Consider the following 23,859-nt stretch of genomic DNA (forward strand, 5'->3'; position numbering starts at 1 on the left):
TGCTATCGTGGGATGCATCAGGAGTGGGCAGGAGGAGGAGTATAGGAACCTCATCAAGGACTTTGTTAAATGGTACGACACAAACCACTTACACCTGAACACCAGCAAAACTAAGGAGCTGGTGGTGGATTTTAGGAGGCCCAGGCCCCTCCTGGACCCCGTGATCATCAGAGGTGAAGGTGTGCAGAGGGTACAGACCTATAAATACCTGGGAGTGCAGCTGGATGATAAATTGAACTGGACTGCCAATACTGATTCTCTGTGCAAGAGAGGACAGAGCCGGCTATACTTCCTTAGAAGACTGGCGTCCTTCAACATCTGCAGTAAGATGCTGCAGATGTCCTATGAGACGGTTGTGGAGAATGCCCTCTTCTACGCAGTGGTGTGCTGGGGAGGCAGCATAAAGAAGGACGCCTCACGCCTGGATAAACTGGTGAGGAAGACAGGCTCTATTGTAGGCATGGAGCTGGACAGTTTGACATCCGTGGCAGAGCAATGGGCGCTCAGCAGGCTCCTGTCAATCATGGAGAATCCAGTGCATCCACTGAACAGGATCATCTCCAGACAGAGGAGCAGCTTCAGCGACAGACTGCTGTCAGACTGAGTAGATCGTTCCTCCCCCAAACTATGAGACTCATCAATTCCACCCTGGGGGGTAAATGTTAACATTATTCAAAGTTATTGTCTGGTTTTACCTACATTTTTATTACTCTTTAATATATATATTTTTTTGTATCAGTATGGTGCTGCTGGAGTATGTGAATTTCCCCTTGGGATTAATAAAGTGTCTGTCTCTGTCTGTCTGTCTGTCTGTCTATCAGACTAAAAATTTTAATCAAATAATATTTTTCTAATCAGCTACAGTGGTGTGAAAAACTATTTGCCCCCTTCCTGATTTCTTATTCTTTTGCATGTTTGTCACACAAAATGTTTCTGATCATCAAACACATTTAACCATTAGTCAAATATAACACAAGTAAACACAAAATGCAGTTTTTAAATGATGGTTTTATTATTTAGGGAGAAAAAAAATCCAAACCTACATGGCCCTCTGTGAAAAAGTAATTGCCCCCTTGTTAAAAAATAACCTAACTGTGGTGTATCACACCTGAGTTCAATTTCCGTAGCCACCCCCAGGCCTGATTACTGCCACACCTTTATCAATCAAGAAATCACTTAAATAGGAGCTGCCTGACACAGAGAAGTAGACCAAAAGCACCTCAAAAGCTAGACATCATGCCAAGATCCAAAGAAATTCAGGAACAAATGAGAACAGAAGTAATTGAGATCTATCAGTCTGGTAAAGGTTATAAAGCCATTTCTAAAGCTTTGGGACTCCAGCGAACCACAGTGAGAGCCATTATTCACAAATGGCAAAAACATGGAACAGTGGTGAACCTTCCCAGGAGTGGCCGGCCGACCAAAATGACCCAAAGAGCGCAGAGACGACTCATCCGAGAGGTCACAAAAGACCCCAGGACAACGTCTAAAGAACTGCAGGCCTCACTTGCCTCAATTAAGGTCAGTGTTCACGACTCCACCATAAGAAAGAGACTGGGCAAAAACGGCCTGCATGGCAGATGTCCAAGACGCAAACCACTGTTAAGCAAAAAGAACATTAGGGCTCGTCTCAATTTTGCTAAGAAACATCTCAATGATTGCCAAGACTTTTGGGAAAATACCTTGTGGACTGATGAGACAAAAGTTGAACTTTTTGGAAGGCAAATGTCCCGTTACATCTGGCGTAAAAGGAACACAGCATTTCAGAAAAAGAACATCATACCAACAGTAAAATATGGTGGTGGTAGTGTGATGGTCTGGGGTTGTTTTGCTGCTTCAGGACCTGGAAGGCTTGCTGTGATAGATGGAACCATGAATTCTACTGTCTACCAAAAAATCCTGAAGGAGAATGTCCGGCCATCTGTTCGTCAACTCAAGCTGAAGCGATCTTGGGTGCTGCAACAGGACAATGACCCAAAACACACCAGCAAATCCACCTCTGAATGGCTGAAGAAAAACAAAATGAAGACTTTGGAGTGGCCTAGTCAAAGTCCTGACCTGAATCCAATTGAGATGCTATGGCATGACCTTAAAAAGGCGGTTCATGCTAGAAAACCCTCAAATAAAGCTGAATTACAACAATTTTGCAAAGATGAGTGGGCCAAAATTCCTCCAGAGCGCTGTCAAAGACTCATTGCAAGTTATCGCAAACGCTTGATTGCAGTTATTGCTGCTAAGGGTGGCCCAACCAGTTATTAGGTTCAGGGGGCAATTACTTTTTCACACAGGGCAATGTAGGTTTGGATTTTTTTTTCTCCCTAAATAATAAAAACCACCATTTACAAACTGCATTTTGTGTTTACTTGTGTTATATTTGACTAATGGTTAAATGTGTTTGATGATCAGAAACATTTTGTGTGACAAACATGCAAAAGAATAAGAAATCAGGAAGGGGGCAAATAGTTTTTCACACCACTGTAGTTGTCCATGCCTCTCCCTCACATTGCGTGTCTGTATGTGACGACTCTCTGTACAGTTTTCAAGTAGGCTAATCATAGTGGCAGCTACACCACTTTCAGAGGAAGACGTTTCCTACAAATTACCAGTCAAATTTCTTCTCTGAGTATTTTACCTGAAAATCTGGGAAAATGGTTTTATATTGTGTAAATAACAGGTGGTGTTCTGCAACAACAGCAGATCATTGCATGCCCCTAAAGTGGAAGCATGCTGAAGTATAGCAATGGACATGCCAACAATGCCTTAAGTGACCCACTTAACACATAGTTATACTACTTTTACTGTTGTGAAGCTTTTTAACTTTAGAAATAATTCATGTTAGTGACTACCGTCTGGAAGAAGGTTATATCACATAGTTATACTACTTTTACTGTTGTGAAGCTTTTTAACTTTAGAAATAATTCATGCTAGTGACTACCGTCTGGATGAAGGTTATAGCTACTGGATTTTACTTGGGACAGAATGGATAAATTGTCTGCTGATTGCACTTGTCATTTGCCATCATAATTACTCATGAGTGCACTGAACTTTAAATAATGTTGCAGTATATATGCTACTAAAATATGATAATATTAGTAAGTACTTCTTGTTTATAAATCAGCAGTTCTTATCGCTGTGCCTCTAAAGAGGTTGTATCCTTGTAGTACCCTAACCCGATTTCTTTGTCTTCGGTTATATTCTTGAATAAAAGCATACTTGTTTTATTATACATGTACCTTTTGTGAAATGGTTAATTTGATATTTGGACTTCAGTCTTCACACATTATACACTCCATGTCACACACTACTCAGCTGTGTTTGATCATATTCAGGAAAAGATCCCAGTCATCTCACAGGAGAAAGACTTTCTGAGACTAAGGTCATCAAGCTTATGAAACTGTTTCTGTTTAAAGGCAGAACCGTAACAACAGTTGCTTGGAGCTTCCACCTGCATGTAAAGTCACTTCAGTACACATGTACTTTGTGAGCATGCCCATGTCGATCAAACAGAGGAAGCTCTGCAGTCTACTAGTGACTTTACGCTGTAGGAAGATAAGTAAGTAACTCGATGTAAATAACATTCGATCTGGCTTTTATATAAGTAACATATAAATGTTTTTATATAAAGACCATCAAAAAGCATAATCACAAACAGGACTTTGCACGATTCTGTGGCAAGCTCTGTTCCCGTGCTGTTTTGTTGAAGGACAGGAGTGAGGCAGACTGACTGGCAGGATGACATCCAAACGGTGCCATCTTCACCTTTACGCCTGGTGCAGCTGAGTTGTTCTTGTATGTGAGTGGACATTTCTTGCGGAGAGGGCTTCTGTTCTCTTTCTCCGATGTAGAACCCTCATCCTCATCTGAGTTCACCCCTGTTGTAGCACATCTTTATTTGAAAGCGGCAGTGTCAGATCGGGGTGAGTATGAGTGTGAACGTGACTGTGAGAATAAAACTGAATAAATGAAAAAAAAAATGCTAACGTTTACAAGCACTATAATTTAAACCGGCTCTTACAGACTCAATTCAAATGAATGTTTTAATTGTATAATAATAACAATAAGAGCAGCTCCTACTCAAAATGGTAATTCTGGAGGATGCCCGGATTCGATCCCGGTACCTCTTGATTATAAGTCAGCAGTTCTTATCGCTGTGCCACTCAAGTGTTCGTAACCATGTAGTAGCCTAACGCGATTTCTTTCTCTTCGGTTATATTCTTGAATAAAAGTACATTTGTTTCATTATACGTGTACCTTTTGTCAAAGTGTTTATTTGATATTTGGACTTCAGTTTTCACACATTATAGGTGTTTGTTAAACATTTCTCGCGTTTCTTGCATTTCCTGTCATACGATCGTTGTAGACACGGAACACACCTGAAATGCATGTGTTCCAAATAATGATATATTATTTACCCTATGCAACTCGCAGGATGTCATATGCAGATAAAGAAGACTTGAGCTGGGAGAACTTTTTCCGGAGATGAGCTCTGGTGATGGGGAGGATGGGATAGCAGGCTGCTTGTGCTGATCAACTATTTACAAAACAAAAGAAGCTGATGGAGAGGTGCGAATGGCTTTAAGGTGGGCCGGGATTATGACTCTCTTCGTAGGCTTCAGGGATTCTAGTGTTAAATGGACTTGCTGGCTTTATTTTGGGCAGAATCACCTTGTGGATCTGAAAGAAAGCTACTTATCAGTGGTTAGCAAAATTGATCAGCAATAACATCCTGTATAAACATACGTTAGTTTTATAAAGTATTTTTGGGTGTTTTCTCCAATCTTTAAATTGTAAATAATTTGCATTCAATAGGAGATCAGGCTCACTCACTTAAATGAATTTTTTTAATACTGCGCAGTTGATCCAAACTGGGAGAGTTTGCATCATAGCAACGTGCAGCTAGCTGTGTCTACGCTGTTGGGAAGTAGGCTTTTTTGAAATGAAATGCACTTTCTCTAGATTGGCAAATGTAAAGACCATGCAGCTCAGCAAAATCCTACTTTTAATGTTAAAAAGGGTATGCACATTTTAAGTATAATGGTTCATTCTGGGCTCTTCCCATGTGCTGTCTTAAATTGGTGCATACAGACTAATGACCATCCTGCTGCCCATGTGTTGCTGCAAAGGAGTGCCCTGGAAGAGTTGTACTGAATGCCTCATATGAAGTGTTCTTCAGTGTAAAGGTTTTTTCCCACTTCACTTTGCCTCCTATTTCTGAAACACCGAGAATAATTTTTTAACAGAAGAACTGTACTGAGTGAACTCATTTGTGTGTTGCACAAAACCTTTTGCACAGGATTTCTGATGGGAGTATTAATGCACACACTGTTTCAAGTAACCTATTGATTGAGATATCTAGTAGGTTGCTTTTGAAAAAGTGATAAATTGCTGACAATGAGAATTTAAAATTAACAAATGGGTCTGTGTGTGTTTTGCCAGCCCTGCGCATCATAAATAGTAAATATTTAAATGAGGTGATTCTATGAACAAGAAGTGGGAATTTAAAAAAAACTGCTCACTGTGCAGACATTACACCCTTTAGAACAAAGTAGGCAGTCCAAAAAGTAACTGTTATTGAAAAGTTTAAGGTTTAATCATTTACAGTGATCCCTCGCTATATCACGCTTCGCCTTTCGCGGCTTCACTCCATCGCGGATTTTATATGTAAGCATATTTAAATATATATCGCGGATTGTTTGCTGGTTCGCGGATTTCTGAGGACAATGGGTCTTTTAATTTCTGGTACATGCTTCCTCAGTTGGTTTGCCCAGTTGATTTCATACAAGGGACGCTATTGGCAGATGGCTGAGAAGCTACCCAACTTACTTTTCTCTGTCTCTCTTGCGCTGACTTTCTCTGATCCTGACGTAGGGGGATTGAGCAGGGGGGCTGTTCGCACACCTAGACGATACGGACGCTCGTCTAAAAATGCTGAAAGATTATCTTCACGTTGCTACCTTCTGTGTGCAGCTGCTTCCTGAAGCGACATGCTGCACGGTGCTTCACATACTTAAAAGCTCAAAGGGCACGTATTGATTTTTCACTGTTTTGTTTTTCTCTGGCTCTCTCTCTCTCTCTCTCTCTCTCTCTCTCTCTCTCACCCTACTCCTGACGGAGGGGGTGTGAGCTGCCGCCTTCAACAGCTTTGTACCGGCGGTGCTTCGCATACTTAAAAGCAAAACAGCCCTATTGATTTGTTTGCTTTCCTCTCTGTTTCTGACAGCCTGTGCTCCTGACGCGCACTCTTTTGAAGAGGAAGATATGTTTGCATTCTTTTAATTGTGAGACAGAACTGTGATCTCTGTCTTGTCATGGAGCACAGTTTAAACTTTTGAAAAAGAGACAAATGTTTGTTTGCAGTGTTTGAATAACGTTCCTGTCTCTCTACAACCTCCTGTGTTTCTGCGCAAATCTGTGACCCAAGCATGACAATATAAAAATAACCATATAAACATATGGTTTCTACTTCGCGGATTTTCTTATTTCGCGGGTGGCTCTGGAACGCAACCCCCGCGATGGAGGAGGGATTACTGTAATGCTTTGTAACTGAAAAAGTATAGAATATTGGTTTTAATTCAGTCTTCTCAACGAGAGATACAAATTGACTGTTTTCTGCAATAGTTTTTCAGTTTGCTTTATACTTTACAAACATTATTAATCTGCTTTTTGCCAAGTATGCTTAGCAGCTATATTCATGATGTATATGAATTGCATCTGTCTCAGTTTAACCTTGTGTGGTGTTAGTATTTTTGTTACTCAACTGGTGCACACGTGTCTGTTAGACCCACAACATTATGTATTTTTAAAACAATAAAAAATAACATTTCATGTTAAAGTCAACATCTTTTAAGTTGCTTATCTCACATACAAACAATACTGGTAGCAAATATGTTTATATATTTACTGAAAACTTTAACTGGGTCACATTTATCACAAGTGCTATTCAGTTGTAATAAAATGTGCTTTTTTTTAATGTAGTAATCAATAATAATCAAGACATAGGAAGGATATACAGTATTTTAATAATCTTTAACAAATATAAATTAGGCAATATTTCCAAGAGCTATTAATGTTGGTTTTTAACAGAACAAATTAAAAGGACAGTATTATATTGAAATGATGTAATGAGCCCAGTTGAACACAAATTCACACACCATATAAAGGGCAGAGATTAATGTGTGTGTGTGCATTGCAAATTTTTTTGCACTTTTGTCTTCCTGTTCTCCTTGGGACCACAAGCATCATAGTGTCTCCCTTTGCTGCTCCTGGCAGCAGCCTACAAAGATATATATGTAAAATGTATATGTCCAGGCAACACCACTCACACGTACTTCAGGTTCTAGAGTTGGTGGTCCCGTGGGTCCAGTACCCTCCTCTTAAATCCTCCTCAAAATTGCTGAAGTGTGCCAGGAGTCCCTGGAATGTGTTGTCTTTTTTCTGAATTTGAGGTATTACCATTTCTCCTCTGCAGCTTTTCTGTGTTCCAATTTGGATTTAGTGCCATCCAGGTGACACATGCATTGTAAGTGGAGACATTCAAGATATTGAAAAATATCAGAAGTGGCCAGAGTAGGGTATCTACTCCCTCTTTTGAATCAGAATCAGAATATCTTTATTTTCATTGTAACAAATACAACGGAATTAGGTGCTGTCCTTGCGTTGTGTCAAAATATAAATAAATACAATTAAAAATGGATAAGAAGAAATAAGGTAGAACACAAACATTCAACATTAGACCTTAATTGCACATGAACACTGCTGCATTGGAGGTGATTAGGTGGCATTCAGTGCCCTAATAGCAACAGGGTACAAACTGTTATTCAGTCTATTAGTCTTTGTTTTGATGCTCCTATATCTTTTGCCTGATGGCAACAGTTGGAACATGTCATGAGCGGGGTGTGAGGAGTCTTTTAAGATATTTTTCTGCTTTCTGGAGGCAGCGAGAGCTGTGCAGTTCATCCAGAGAGGGTAAAGAGCAGCCTTTGATCTGCTGGGCAGTCTTTACGATCCGCTGAAGTGTTTTCCTCTGCGCTGTTGTGCAGCTGGAAAACCACATGCAGAGGCTGTAGCACAGGATACTCTCAATAGAGCAGGGATAGAAGGACACCAGCAGTTTTTGGGGGATGTTATTTTTCCTGAGGACTCTCAGGAAATATAGTCTCTGCTGAGCCTTCTTTGCCAGCTCAGCTGTCTGTGTTCACAATTGTTAATACATAATTTCCAGTTGATGGATGATACTTTATTTGTCCCCAGGGGGAACTTTTAAAAAAATTCACAGAAGTTGAAAATATACTGTAAATCTTCCTTAATAAAAGGATACATTTCTGTATGTCCATCTGGTTGCTATATTTCTGTCATTCCAAAGGATTGCTTATCACAAATCTAAAAACTGCTTTTTATGAATTCCATACCAAATGGCATATATCGGAGACATATACATTGCACGGCAAACGTTAACGCTGAGGTCTACATTGATTACACTGATTTCAACCCTTCTTAGATGGGTAGAACAGTCAGTATTATAATGAAAAACAACAACCCCCTTTAACACACATAACAGCCACTGGCTTGTATAACAAAGGGCTGGTGCTGTCAATAACCATGTTGTAGGTGGGAGTAAGAAGAGGTCAGACCTGCTCAGATTAGATTATACCATAGGTTTATATTTAGAGGCATTAAAATTCGAATAGAGCGTGCTTGGCTTGCCGTGTCCACGAATGGAATATGCTGTTAGAAGTTCAGCCTTCAAAGTGATTCATCACCATAATGTGTCAGCCGTGAACAGAGGCTTACTTGGATTGATAAGCCAGTTCTTTATACTCGTCACCTGAAGTTGGAGTCGTGGATTGTTTTTTTTTTTTTTTTTTTTGTCGGCTTTCTCTTCAGGAGTTCCTGTTCCAAATTGTACGAAGTAAAACAATTGTAAGATGTGGTGATATAACCATGGAATCCCTTTATCATGTCCAGGACAGCCTGCATCCCTTGGGGTTCTTTCATGGGCTCCTCCATGAGGTTTGACAGAATTGACAAACATAGTCCTTGTTTTATGAAAGTTCTTCATCTTCCAAAGTGAGCACTCCTGCATTGGCTCCTCTTTCTTCTAAAATGATTGCATAGTTTTTGTTTTCAAACTGTGTATATGTCTTAATGCTGTCTAATTAATATATGCATATCCTGACTGATAAAATTTTCCTTATGTAATTTATTGTATATCCTTTAGTACTATAGCAGTATTTCAACGTTCAGCCTGCAGGTCCACCTCCCTCTTTTATAATGGGATGTTTTGCACGTTGTCCTTACTGTTAGTTGGTTTAATGATATACAGTCAGTAAATGAATGAATGAATGAATGAATGAAAGAAAAACACTTTTCTTTTGATCTGCCTAAATCACATGCCACAGCCATCATTAAAACAAATGTTGCTGTAATCTATACTAATTAATAAAAGGCAAAGCCCTCACTCACTGACTGACTGACTGACTGACTGACTCATCACTAATTCTGCAACTTCCCATGTAGGTGGAAGGCTGAAATTTGGCAGGCTGATTCCTTACAGCTTACTTACAAAAGTTAGGCAGGTTTCATTTTGAAATTTAACGCGTAATGGTCATAACTGGAACCTCTTTTTTCACAATATACTGTAATGGACGGCAGCTCGATGGCCGTGGGAGGAGGAGTTGAGTGTCACGTCATCACGCCTCCCACGTAATCATGTGAAAAGACTGTGAACGCAGTAGGGAGAAATGAAGGAGGAGCCGCAAACAGTGAAGAACAAAAAATTCATTAAACAATTGACAAGGGAGCGAAACAATAAGAAGCGAGCGAGTAAAACATACAAGCATCTTCATAAGGGAAACAAAGCACGGTGTAAAACGTAAGTTTAAATTAAGTTTATAGAAATGCTCCCGCTGCGGATTGCAATAACATATTCGCGAGATAAAAGAACACAGTAGGGAGAAATGAAGGATGAGCCACAAACAGCGAAGAACAAAAAATTCATTAAACAATTGAGAAGGGAGCGAAACAGTAAGAAGCGAGCGAGTGAAGCATACAAGCATCTTCATAAGGGAAAAAAGCACGGTGTAAAACGTAAGTTTAAATTAAGTTTATAGAAACGCTCCCGCTGCGGATTGCAATAACATATTCGCGAGATAAAAGTTTAATGAGAAGACAGGAGGTATAAACGAACCACACGCCGTAGCGCAACGTTAGGGGCTTCACCTCTGGCGCTGACGTTCGAGATTCGATTCCCGAGAGCGGATGCAGTGAGTGTGTACGCCTGATGAGTCCAGAATTAGGGAGAAACACATGTCGCATACTCTTTGCATTATTTGAAAGTAAACTATTAAAACCATTCTATGATCTGCTTCTCGCAACTGAAAGACGGCACATGGCGGATGTTAGCCGATTTGTTGACCGCAACTTTAGGGGCTTCAACTCTGGTGCCGCAAACAGCGAAGAACAAAAAATTCATTAAACAATTGAGAAGGGAGCGAAACAATAAGAAGCGAGCGAGTGAACCATACAAGCATCTTCATAAGGGAAACAAAGCACGGTGTAAAACGTAAGTTTAAATTAAGTTTATAGAAACGCTCCCGCTGCGGATTGCAATAACATATTCGCGAGATAAAAGAACGCAGTAGGGAGAAATGAAGGAAGAGCCGCAAACCGCGAAGAACAAAAAATTCATTAAACAATTGAGAAGGGAGCGAAACAATAAGAAGCGAGCGAGTGAAGCATACAAGCCTCTTCATAAGGGAAAAAAGCACGGTGTAAAACGTAAGTTTAAATTAAGTTTATAGATACGCTTCTGGGAACAGAAAGAGGGCACGTGGCGGACAAACCACAAGCGTGACCTGGCAGGTAACCACCCATACAATCAGATTGTGATTCAGGAAACGAATGCCATGAATGTAATTACCACGATCTACATACTGTCAAATAAACGAAACGCACGCCGTAGCGTGACAGCTGTGAAAAGGGAGCTTCACAAAAAAACAGATCCTTAACAAATTGTTATTGGTATATTTTCGATCCGTTTAAAAAGGTTTTCTTTTCTTCTTAATAAAAAATTAAAAGCAGTACTTCGCTGCAACGAAGCGTGAGAATTTGGCTATATATATCTGCTTCTCGCAATTAAAAGAGGGCACGTAGCGGATGTTACAATCAGATTGTGATTCAGACTAGGAATGCAATGAATGTAATTACCCCGATCTACATACAAGGCGAAAGTCTTGCAACATTCAAAGATGATGGTTTGGGATAAGTATACCATGGAACATAAAAGAGCTTATGAAGCCTTGAACCGAAAAAAGCAAGATCTCAGAGATCGTAAAAAAAAAAAAAAAGGAGGTAATGTTGTTTTACTTGCTGTAGATTGTAGTCAAACATTACCAGTTATTCCACGAGGGAGACCAGCAGATGAACTCAAGGCGTGTTTAAAATCCATGCTTCTCCCACGGTCGGTTATATGTCGCGTGTTCTCGGGTAGGTACACCAAAAAATGTATACATTTAAGCATGTAATGGGCAAAGAAAAAATGAGGTATACCCGAAGGCACTGCAGTAGTACTCAATGTAACTTTACTTCTTAAATGTTAATGTTTTACTGTTTAATAATTTATACGCTTCTTATATGTTGTTCAAATTCTTTTATCAAAATACCAGTGACAGCGCAATGCACGATAACATGGAGTGAATACACCATACGCATCCGCCCACGGCCGCCCTGGTGTGCGCAGATAGGAGTTGATTCTACAATAAAATAAAATAAAGATAAAAAGAGTAATACAATCATCACCCATAAAGCGGATAGCAGACGTGATGTACTATATGTGTACCAGATTTCAAGTCAATAGGTGAAACGGTTTGCGAGCTACAGGTGATTTAAAATCCTGGACAGACAAACGAATAGCCACGGTAGCAAATTATAGAAGAAGATTTTACTGTTTAATAATTTATATTTATATGAAATGTGCTTCTTATATATTACTTCATATTCTCATATGATAATGATGTTAATGTTGTTTATATTGATTTCTATGTTATTGTAAGTGCATGTATGTGTGTATATGTATGTATGTATGTATGTATGTATGTATGTATGTATATATATATATATATATATATATATATATATATATATATAAAATATATGTGTATATGTATATATAATATATGTATATATATATATGATATATCTGTATATTTGTGTGTGTATATATATATATATATATATATATATATATATATATATATATATATATATATATATATATATATATATATATATATATATATATATATATATATATATATATATATATATATGTATGTATATATGTATATGTGTGTATATATATATGTATATATGTATATGTGTATATATATATATGTATATGTATGTATATATATATATATATATATATATATATATATATATATATATATATATATATATGTATATGTGTATATATATATATATATATATATATATATATATATATATATATATATGACAGCAACACTCATAACAATGACAACACAATTACATTGACAATCATGTTACGTTATTTTTAAAATGTTTCCTTTACTTTTTCATAACCTCTTTAACACACTACTTCTCCGCTGCGAAGCGCGGGTATTTCGCTATATAATATATGTGTATATGTATATATAATATATGTGTATGTATGTGTATATATATATATATATATATATATATATATATATATATATATATATATATATATATGACAGCAACACTCAACAATGACAACACAATTACATTGACAATCATGTTACTTTATTTTTAAAATGTTTCTTTTACTTTTTCATAACCTCTTTAACACACTACTTCTCCGCTGCGAAGCGCGGGTATTTTGCTAGTTATGAAATAAGAGGGAATAGAAAATCTGACATTTTCAGTTTGAATAGCTTAAAAAAAGAATAGCTGGTTTGTGTTTGATAGAGCTAGAAATAAGATGTTACTAAAATTTGTCAAAATAAAGACGAGACCCTTCAATTCACTGGTAGGTTCCATAATAATTGTAGACCTTATACTCTCGACATGTAATCCAAATATCAACAAAATACACTAATAAACACAGACAGTGAAAAGACTATGTAGAGAGTTTTTCAAAGGAGTAAAACCTATCATAAACACTCTTGTAATTAATCAATAGACCATGTAAAAATATTTATCGATATGACATTAAAGAAAATAAAATGCTCCTTATAATTTACAAGCTGTCCTGTTGTTTAATGTTTTATGTAATGTGCCTTTCTGAAACAAAGTTTAATTGAAAAGAGTAGTTTTCACTGTTTCTCTAACAAAAAAAAAATCCTCACACTATCAATTAATTGATATTGGCAGTTAAACACTACAACGGTAAATATACATGCACTTATACCTTTTAATTATTTTAATCATTAATTGCACTGTATGTATTTTGCTGTTAAAATATACATTAACTATATCCAGGTGTTTTTTTTTTTTTTCTTCAGTGTACTAGCGAGACATTCTTAATTGGAAATAATTATAAATATGGATCACCATTTTAATTATGCTCTACTTGTCTCTTACCAAACCTTATACTGTATGTCATACACAAACAAATAAACATAGTACATATTTTATAAAAAGCTTCAAATATGCATGTATATTTACGTTTACAGTGTTTATTTGCCAATATCAATTAATTGATTCTGTGAAATCTTTTAGAAAAACTGCAAATGTATCAAGAACATCCTAGGTGTCCAAATGACACTTCATAGGAAAAGACAGGCTCTGCATTCAGAACTAAACCTCTTGACAACTAAAGAAACAGAACAACTCATTTTTAAATTAAGACATCATTACTATGAACATGGAGAGAAAGTTAATAAGATCTTATCTCAAAAATCCACAAACAGGAAGTTCACAATGTGATCTCAGCAATTACCTGCTGCAATTACTTTTGCGTCTGTTCATGACCACACACTAGGGTGATGTACAAGCCAGTTTCCCTTCCGGTTTGTACGCGCCGATGATTTCCGCACGTGTTCAGTCTCTCCCTGTGCAGCGAGCAAGAGAGCCCAAGCAGAAGAAGTAAGTAAACATTTAGTTTACTATTACACTGTGCATTCTGTGGTATAATTAACTATTTTTGTGCTTAAAAATCTTTAAAAAAAAAAAATATATATATATATATATATATATTTACATACAGCCTGTACGGTCCGGAACGGATTAATTGTATTTACATACAATCCTATGGGGGAAATTACTTCGGGTCACGACCAAATTGGGTTACGACCAGCGTTTTGGAACGAAGTACGGTTGTGACCCGAAGTTCCACTATACAGTAAAACTGCATATGAATGTACAAGTTAAATTTTAATGTATTGTACATTTTAATATTAAGTCTGTGCACTTTAGGTAATATACTGTATTATGTTTTCTTGTTTACAGCTCTTTACTGTGAAGGAGCTGACAAAATTAAAATTACCTTTCACTGGACCACGGAAAATAAGGATCAAAAGTAAATTAAGGAAATGGGGACACCTGGAAGTGGAAGAAAGCGTGCTCCTATTAAAGACAGATTCTCTGCAGAGGATGAGGCCTTGAGTAGCATTGCACGGGAGGTTAGTGGAAAATATGTTTGAATTTTTCACTGTCCTTTTTTTATTGAGAATCATCATCTCTACCAACATTATATTAATATATTTTCGCAAGTTCAGTTTTGTTTTTAGCCCATAATTTAACAACTTGTGTATTGGATTTTTTTAGTTTGGTGGGAAGAATTTTAGTAAAGGATTGATTTTTCTTAGTTTCCATGCACTGAATTTATTCAGTAACAGTTCATGAGTAGTACTTGAAAAATAAATGCTGCTTAAAATGAATAGTAAAAGAAAAAATTTGAAGTTAAGATTATATCCATGTCATATCAATTAGTGAATGACCAGTTCATTTAGAATATTTTCATGTACATAAACTCTTTAGATCTGCGTTTGTAGCAACCTACTCTTCAAAACATATTTGTTAGAAAATTGGACACCTGTTAGAAGTGCTTATTTAAATCAGAGAATGATTGTGAAACCTCTGTTCATTTATCAGGGTGGTGTAGGTTACTGTTTAAAAGCTATTAATCTCATTATCTTTTCATCTCTTCTTAAAAATTCGTAACAATACTAGTTAAACGATGTATGCATCATTTGATCAGTAAAGATAGTTTGCTCTCAAAGCATGCACAAATATATTTTTGAATTAATTCCTTATGGGATAAAAGTGGCAATAGTACATTTTTTTATTAATATAAAATAAAAAGTATGATTCCTGTGCCTGCATGCTGAAATTTTCTTGTACAATTACAAAAGAATTTTCAGACATGACCTTTGGTGTTTTCTTTTCGACATGCGTTGATGCAGAGATATATTATTAACAGTGAGCCATTGTCGTTTTTATGTAGTTTTTACTCATGTTTTTATCATGCAGTATTTCATCTTCCAGAGTAATTCATCTACTTGCAGTTACGCATGAGTGCAGTATTGATTTTATCGGTACTACTAATACTGTTTTAAAAAAAAAAAAAAGCCAACAACTTTAGGTTTACTGAACTTTGCTTTCGAATTAGTACCAAAATATCCGTTTTTGTGACATCCCTGTTTTTTAGTCATTACTTGCACTACAGCTTTTAAATATATATTTACTACACTTATACAGGTGTTTTGATACCCCACACCCATACCCATGAGAGTACCAGCTAGACATTCCTATTTCTTTTGAGGTGTAATTAGAAATATGGATTATGATTTTAATTACGAAGTCCTTGTTCCTGACCAAAACTTACACTATGTGAAGAGAGGTCTGTGGCGTGGCACAGTTTTTAAATGAATAATCACATCCCGGGAAGTGCAGGCTCACATTGGGTGCGGAGTTATGTGAGCATGCTTCTTTCTGAGGATGATCGGGGTGCTTGGCTCATTGCACATCCATGTGCAAAGGTGAGCAGATAAATCAGGTGCCTCATTCACAACTTGGAGGTGCTGTAGATAAAGGGGAGCCTGCACAGCAGAGAAGAAGAGTGAAAGAAAAAGAGGTATGAAGGTTAAAGAGGGGAGAAGGAAGGCAGGATTGGGAGAAGACAGCTGGTACGAGAGAATGGAGGCAGGCAGCCGGGAAGTGTAACAGGAAAGGAGCTTGTGGCCGCTGCTGAAGAGGGGACTGAGCTTTGCCCCTGCTAAGCAATTTGGTGAGTAGGAGTGGCTGACTGCTCCAGGAGGGCTCCCTTGCAAGGCAGAGGAATGGCAGTGGGAGTCTGAGGAGCAAGGCAGGGAAAAGGGAACATGAAGAGAAGATTGTCTGATGTCTCGTGTTTTATGTACTAGAATAGAATAGGAAAAAAAAGAGGGAACACTATGTGGCTGAATGCACCAAGTTCACACTTTACATAGCACCAACTGTATCAGGCAGAGCAGTGGCTGCTGACCTCACAGTCAGCAGAGAAGTTTGTCTATGTGAAGTCTATTTTAGACACCCTAACATAATGGGGTAAAAAAAGAAATAAAGGGATGAGATTTCTGCTGAACTCGCTGTTACTGTCCAAACTTTGAACAGCACAGACTCAGGCAGCACACTATTGGCTGTCAATAAAAAGGGCAAGCACAAACATGCTGGAAGATCAGTGCTTAGTTGGTAAATGTGACATAAGCTACGATGTTCTGTTGTGTAATTTGACATGGTGCATTGATGAGATCAGCGGCTGTGATTGGCCAATCTGACATACCCCACGACTAGGGATGCTCTGATCAGGTTTACTTTAAGGCTGATACTGATCACTGATTTCATGTTACATGTCAGACTTTTTTTTTCTTTTTCTTTATTCCTTTAAAAAACTTTTTACACTAAGCTACTGTGTAACCAGACTGCATAGAAGCCTTACATCCTATATTAAAGTGTAAACTTTAGTGTTTTTATAATTAAATGATAGACCACAGGTATCAACTTTTGTTTATTTTTTATTAACAAAATGAAATTCTATGGGCTTATTGTTCAGTTACCATAAAAATACTAGAATAAATAAAATTTCCTTAAAATGCATACTTTAATAAAATATGAACACAAATATTTATTCATAATTCATATGGCATAATTAGAAGTTGTCATACTGTTTAATTTTTATTTTTTCTGTAATGTACTTATCTGAAGTAGATGTTTAATTAAAAAAAATAGTTTTCACCATTTATATAATACCATATAAATAGATATAGATTTATATACAGTGGTGTGAAAAACTATTTGCCCCCTTCCTGATTTCTTATTCTTTTGCATGTTTGTCACACAAAATGTTTCTGATCATCAAACACATTTAACCATTAGTCAAATATAACACAAGTAAACACAAAATGCAGTTTGTAAATGGTGGTTTTTATTATTTAGGGAGAAAAAAAAATCCAAACCTACATGGCCCTGTGTGAAAAAGTAATTGCCCCCTGAACCTAATAACTGGTTGGGCCACCCTTAGCAGCAATAACTGCAATCAAGCGTTTGCGATAACTTGCAATGAGTCTTTGACAGCGCTCTGGAGGAATTTTGGCCCACTCATCTTTGCAAAATTGTTGTAATTCAGCTTTATTTGAGGGTTTTCTAGCATGAACCGCCTTTTTAAGGTCATGCCATAGCATCTCAATTGGATTCAGGTCAGGACTTTGACTAGGCCACTCCAAAGTCTTCATTTTGTTTTTCTTCAGCCATTCAGAGGTGGATTTGCTGGTGTGTTTTGGGTCATTGTCCTGTTGCAGCACCCAAGATCGCTTCAGCTTGAGTTGACGAACAGATGGCCGGACATTCTCCTTCAGGATTTTTTGGTAGACAGTAGAATTCATGGTTCCATCTATCACAGCAAGCCTTCCAGGTCCTGAAGCAGCAAAACAACCCCAGACCATCACACTACCACCACCATATTTTACTGTTGGTATGATGTTCTTTTTCTGAAATGCTGTGTTCCTTTTACGCCAGATGTAACGGGACATTTGCCTTCCAAAAAGTTCAACTTTTGTCTCATCAGTCCACAAGGTATTTTCCCAAAAGTCTTGGCAATCATTGAGATGTTTCTTAGCAAAATTGAGACGAGCCCTAATGTTCTTTTTGCTTAACAGTGGTTTGCGTCTTGGAAATCTGCCATGCAGGCCGTTTTTGCCCAGTCTCTTTCTTATGGTGGAGTCGTGAACACTGACCTTAATTGAGGCAAGTGAGGCCTGCAGTTCTTTAGACGTTGTCCTGGGGTCTTTTGTGACCTCTCGGATGAGTCGTCTCTGCGCTCTTTGGGTCATTTTGGTCGGCCGGCCACTCCTGGGAAGGTTCACCACTGTTCCATGTTTTTGCCATTTGTGGATAATGGCTCTCACTGTGGTTCGCTGGAGTCCCAAAGCTTTAGAAATGGCTTTATAACCTTTACCAGACTGATAGATCTCAGTTACTTCTGTTCTCATTTGTTCCTGAATTTCTTTGGATCTTGGCATGATGTCTAGCTTTTGAGGTGCTTTTGGTCTACTTCTCTGTGTCAGGCAGCTCCTATTTAAGTGATTTCTTGATTGAAACAGGTGTGGCAGTAATCAGGCCTGGGGGTGGCTACGGAAATTGAACTCAGGTGTGATACACCACAGTTAGGTTATTTTTTAACAAGGGGGCAATTACTTTTTCACACAGGGCCATGTAGGTTTGGATTTTTTTTCTCCCTAAATAAAAACCATCATTTAAAAACTGCATTTTGTGTTTACTTGTGTTATATTTGACTAATGGTTAAATGTGTTTGATGATCAGAAACATTTTGTGTGACAAACATGCAAAAGAATAAGAAATCAGGAAGGGGGCAAATAGTTTTTCACACCACTGTAGATATACAGTGGAACCTCGGTTCACAACCATAATTAGTTTCAAAACTCTGGTCGTAAACCGATTTGGTTGTGAACCGAAGCAATTTCCCCCATAGGATTGTATGTAAATACAATTAATCCATTCCAGACCATACGAACTGTATGTAAATATATATTTTTCTTAAGTTTTTAAGCACAAATATAGTTAATTAAACCATAGAATGCACAGCGTAATAGTAAACTAAATGTAAAAACATTGAATAACACTGAGAAAACCTTGAACAACAGAGAAAACTAACACTGCAATAGTTCGTGCTATAGCGCTACCAACTGCTGGCTAAAAACACTTTTTATTTAATGAGTTTTAAGTACAGGGAAAAAATGAACATTTGAAAAAATCCGTAATTTAATAAACCACCAAGAAAAGTAACATTGCAACAATGCACACTACGAAACGATCGCTGTAAACAGAAGTGAAAACAAAATCAAGCCCACTGCTTTCTTTAACTGCCTTCCTACCTTATGCGTCCAGCCCCCTCTCTCTCGCGCTGCCTGTGTGTGTGTGCGCGCGTCTCTCTCGTGCTGCCTGTGTGTGTCGCGCTCTCTCACTCGCTGCACAGGAAATGCACAGGGAGAGACTGAACATGTACAAAACGAAAGGGAAACTGGCTTGTTCGTATACTGAGTGTGTGGTTGTGAACCAAGTCAGAAGTTTGGCGAACTTTTTGGTCATAAACCGATTTGTACGTGTACCGAGACGTTCGTGAACCAAGGTTCCACTGTATATCTTTCACAATGTGTATTTTTAATTTCCTTTTTGATGCTTTTCACCAATGTTTAGCTAACAGCTTTTTACTTCCTGGCCAATGCAAATTCTGTATAACAAGTTTAAACACGATCTCTTACATAATTTAAGCTGAAATGTAATATCCGCTTCTATAGCTCGTTTTTTATGGTACTGTTTACTGTATCAATTGCAGAATTTGGCTGCAGTACTTATTAAAAACTTAAATTAGAAAAATAAAATTAGATGTTTATTAAATTACTACAATTAAAATTATGCCTTTCGTGACAACTTCTTTTTTTTAAATATTCAATTTGCTAAAAGTGCTAATATTAACAAAGCAATGTGGAGTGATTAATAGATGTATTGATATGTTTATGTATTCAAAAGTTCAGTGAGTAGCTTTTATTTTTAGGATATGTAAAAAGTTATGTCCATGTAATTTAAAAAAATTATTATGTGGAAAAAAGTAACCATTGCTGTTATTGAATTGATCAGCTGAAAAATATTCCTTCCTTTTTATTTGTACCCTTAACAGTCATAGTCTGTATCAACCAAACCTAATCCTAGAAGAAATTAATATCAATAAAGTTTTGTCTTTGTTTAGAACAGCATAACAAAGCAGTCATTTGGTAAACTTTTAACCCTTTTTGGAACTGGAATAATAATTTTAGAGATGATGCCACATGGTCACACATACAGCAAACCATTTTAAAGTTTTAATGTCCTCTTACGTTAATTCCAGCTTTATTCATGTGGGTCTTTGTTTTTGACATCTACAATATTTAAATCAGTAAAATGGTCAATGCCTGAAAGTTTGTGAACCGTTTTAGATAGGCATTATTTTAAATATCGCAGATATATAAAGAAGGAATATACTAAATAAAGACTTTCAAAACAGAAAAGGAGATTTGAACTCCTAGATTATTTATCAAATCACCAGTTATTTTTATATGCAAAAGTTTCATTCAGTAACTTGTGGCACCTCTTTTAGCAATTATAAAATTACACAGTTGTGTCCTATTACCAACTTTTGGTCTCTGTCTTCCTGGAGGAGATTCTCTTTTTGACCCTGCCTCCTCTATTTAAAACCTCTGCCAGCTCTCTTAATGTAAAGTGTGTCTTGTCCTAGTTCTCTTCACGTCTTGCTACAGCATTTGAATGGAAGTCAGGTCTGGGCTTTCAAATGTCAATCCAGAACATGGAACCTTTTCTTCCAGTTTCTCAGTGATGTACCTAAGAAATATAGTCCTTCTTTTGAATGTACAGGAAGTCCCTGAGTTACGTACATCCGACATACGACTTACGAATGGGGCTGCAGCTGCTCCTTCATCTGTCAAGGGGATGCGACGCAGGCTCTTCAGTAACTGCCACTCTGTCATCTCTGGTCTGGGGACGCTGCAAGCGGTGGCTGGACGGTTGGTTGGAGGGGGAGTGGTTTCGCTGCTCACGCCACACCTCATTTGTTCTCAGTGGGTGGCTGGGTGCGTGCCAAGAGCTTGTGTGCAGGATGGAGGCTTGATGGGGCGGAGGGGGGGGCGGTTCGATGCCTGGAAACCCCCCACGCCGCCACCGCAGCAGCTACAGCTCCTGACTGGACAAAGGCTGGATGGGGCAGAGGGGTGCGTTTCACTGTCCGCCCACCACACAGCCTTGCAGTATCCCTGAAACGGCTCCCCCATTTGCTCTCGGTGGGGGCTGGTGATGCTGCAAGCGGTGACCCAGTTGTGGCTGAACGGAGGCCATTGAAGGTGAATGGGGTGGCGGGGGGCAGCATTGTAGTGTGCCTTGGGTGGCTGCCTGTTGAATGGGGGCAGTGGTGGGTGATTCACTACCCGCCTTTGGCCGCACCCTGCTCGCTCTTGGTGGGCTTACCTTCCTAATTGTGGCTGTAGCTTGAAACATATAATTTGAAGCCCTTCTCCTTTTTAGCTCCTAACATTTGGCACAATGTTTGAATAATGTGACTTATATCATATACCGTTAAGTCTAGGCATGTCTGGAAGCAACCTGGTGAAAAAAAATGCCATAAGTATGATATTAGTGCCAGAAGTGCAGCAGTTGGCTGATGTGGAATCTGGAAGATTGTGTTTTTAGCATATTATGGAGGCAGAAGGCAGCATCTAAAAATAAGTAGACTTAACTTTATTTTTTGAGCTCTTCATTTCAAAATCCGTCAATTCTCAGACACTTTACAAAACTTTATTTGTCATTCCTCAAGTATCTTGTAATTGGCGCACTTGTATAAATGCCAGTACATTGTAAATGAAAACACTGGTGCTTTGTGTGTTGTACCTATCAGTTTTCTTTGTTCATACAATCATTATTGAGGAAAATTGGAAACTTCTCAACTCCAGAGAATTACATAGCCAGCTATTCTGGGCCCTTAGCACAGCTTTGTTCACTTGTGCTTACAATCCCAAATTTTACTGGTAAATACCTAATCAAGATTAAATCAGTTTCCAAAAGTGCTTACTTCTCTGCTTGTTTAGTTAAAAAGTGTATTTAGCCTAGGTTTCTGTTGAATTTATTATACAGTAATCCCTCGCTATATCGCGCTTCGCCTTTCGCGGCTTCACTCCATCGCGGATTTTATATGTAAGCATATTTAAATATATATCGCGGATTTTTCGCTGCTTCGCAGGTTTCTGCGGACAATGGGTCTTTTAATTTCTGGTACATGCTTCCTCAGTTGGTTTGCCCAGTTGATTTCATACAAGGGACGCTATTGGCAGATGGCTGAGAAGCTACCCAGCTTACATTTCGCTTTCTCTTGCGCTGACTTTCTCTGATCCTGACGTAGGGGGATTGAGCAGGGGGGCTGTTCGCACACCTAGACGATAGGGACGTTCGTCTAAAAATGCTGAAAGATTATCTTCACGTTACAATCTTTTGTGCAGCTGCTTCCTGAAACAACATGCTGCACAGTGCTTCGCATACTTAAAAGCTCGAAGGGCACGTATTGATTTTTGCTTGAAAAACAAACTGTCTCTCTCTTTGTCTGCTCCTGATGGAGAGGGTGTGAGCTGCCGCCTTCAACAGCTTTGTGCCGCGGTGCTTTGCATACTTAAAAGCCAAACAGACCTATTGATTTGTTTGCTAGAGATTGTTTTCTCTATCTATGTGACATTCTGTGCTCCTGACACGCACTCCTTTGAAGAGGAAGATATGTTTGTATTCTTTTAATTGTGAGACAGAACTGTCATCTCAGTCTTGTCATGAAGCACAGTTTAAACTTTTGAAAAAGAGACAAATGTTTGTTTGCAATGTTTGAATAACGTTCCTGTCTCTCTACAACCTCCTGTGTTTCTGCGCAAATCTGTGACCCAAGCATGACAATATAAAAATAACCATATAAACATATGGTTTCTACTTCGCGGATTTTCTTATTTCGCGGGTGGCTCTGGAACGCAACCCCCGCGATGGAGGAGGGATTACTGTACTAAGATTTCAAACTTCTTATCCTATGTGGCGGGTGTCCAGAATCCTTACCCAGCCAGGATGCCCCGAGTGTGGAAGGACTGGGGTAGAGAGTATTTGTGGGACAGTTTCTCCTCCAGGCTGATAGAGGGCAGCCCCCTTGGTTTTCAGTGGGGCCATGTGATATGAGCATGGGAGCTCAACCCAGTTGGAAATCGTGGCCATGCCAGGAGGCGCATGGACCTTTCCAGGGCCTTATTTGGTCACGCTTCCGCCACACCCGGAAGTATGGCCGTAAGAAGCTCGTTATAAAAAGGAGCCGCCTCATTTCGTAAGTTGGCCAGAGTCGGGAGGAAGGAGTGGACAAAGCCTGAGCAAGAGTTGAGGCGGATGGACTGGCGGCAAGGAAGGGAATGGACTATGTACTGATGTTTTGCGGTGTTGGTAATGTGTGCACAAACTGTAAATAAACACGGGTGTTGAGCCAACCTGTGTCCTCCCTGTCTGTGTCCAGGGGTTAGGGTGGCAGTACGCCCTGTAGTGGCTTACACCTACTATTTATACTCCTGTGGACTGTGGGAATCTTCTAGCCTGTACCTATAAGAGTCCAAGCATATGTCCCTGGGGTGGGTTTCTTGACTGTACCTGTGAAAAACCTCTCAAAGTAATAATAATATAGTTAGTTATTCCTCTTGCTTATGGATTAAAGAGGCCAGAGATACGGAAAAAGTGTGAGGTAGAGGGTTCCCCCCCCTTTTTGGGTAAACTTTTTTAGAAAATGAGAAGGATCATTCTTTTAACCTT

At 38.4% G+C, this 23,859-nt stretch overlaps 1 protein-coding gene across 26 annotated transcripts in view; it reads left to right on the plus strand.

Annotated features, from left to right (window-relative positions):
- The window catches only part of lrrfip2 (leucine rich repeat (in FLII) interacting protein 2), a 216,545-nt gene that overhangs the window by 18,135 nt on the left and 174,551 nt on the right, over window positions 1-23,859 (plus strand). For all 26 annotated transcript variants that reach the window (XM_028817457.2, XM_051935774.1, XM_051935780.1 and 23 more), the window contains exon 2: window positions 14,449-14,621. In XM_028817457.2, coding sequence (XP_028673290.1) covers window positions 14,532-14,621 — 90 coding nt within the window. In that variant the 5' untranslated portion in view covers window positions 14,449-14,531. The remainder of the gene's footprint in view (window positions 1-14,448; window positions 14,622-23,859) is intronic.

This window comes from Erpetoichthys calabaricus, chromosome 13 (assembly GCF_900747795.2).
Source record: "Erpetoichthys calabaricus chromosome 13, fErpCal1.3, whole genome shotgun sequence".
NCBI lineage: Eukaryota > Metazoa > Chordata > Cladistia > Polypteriformes > Polypteridae > Erpetoichthys > Erpetoichthys calabaricus.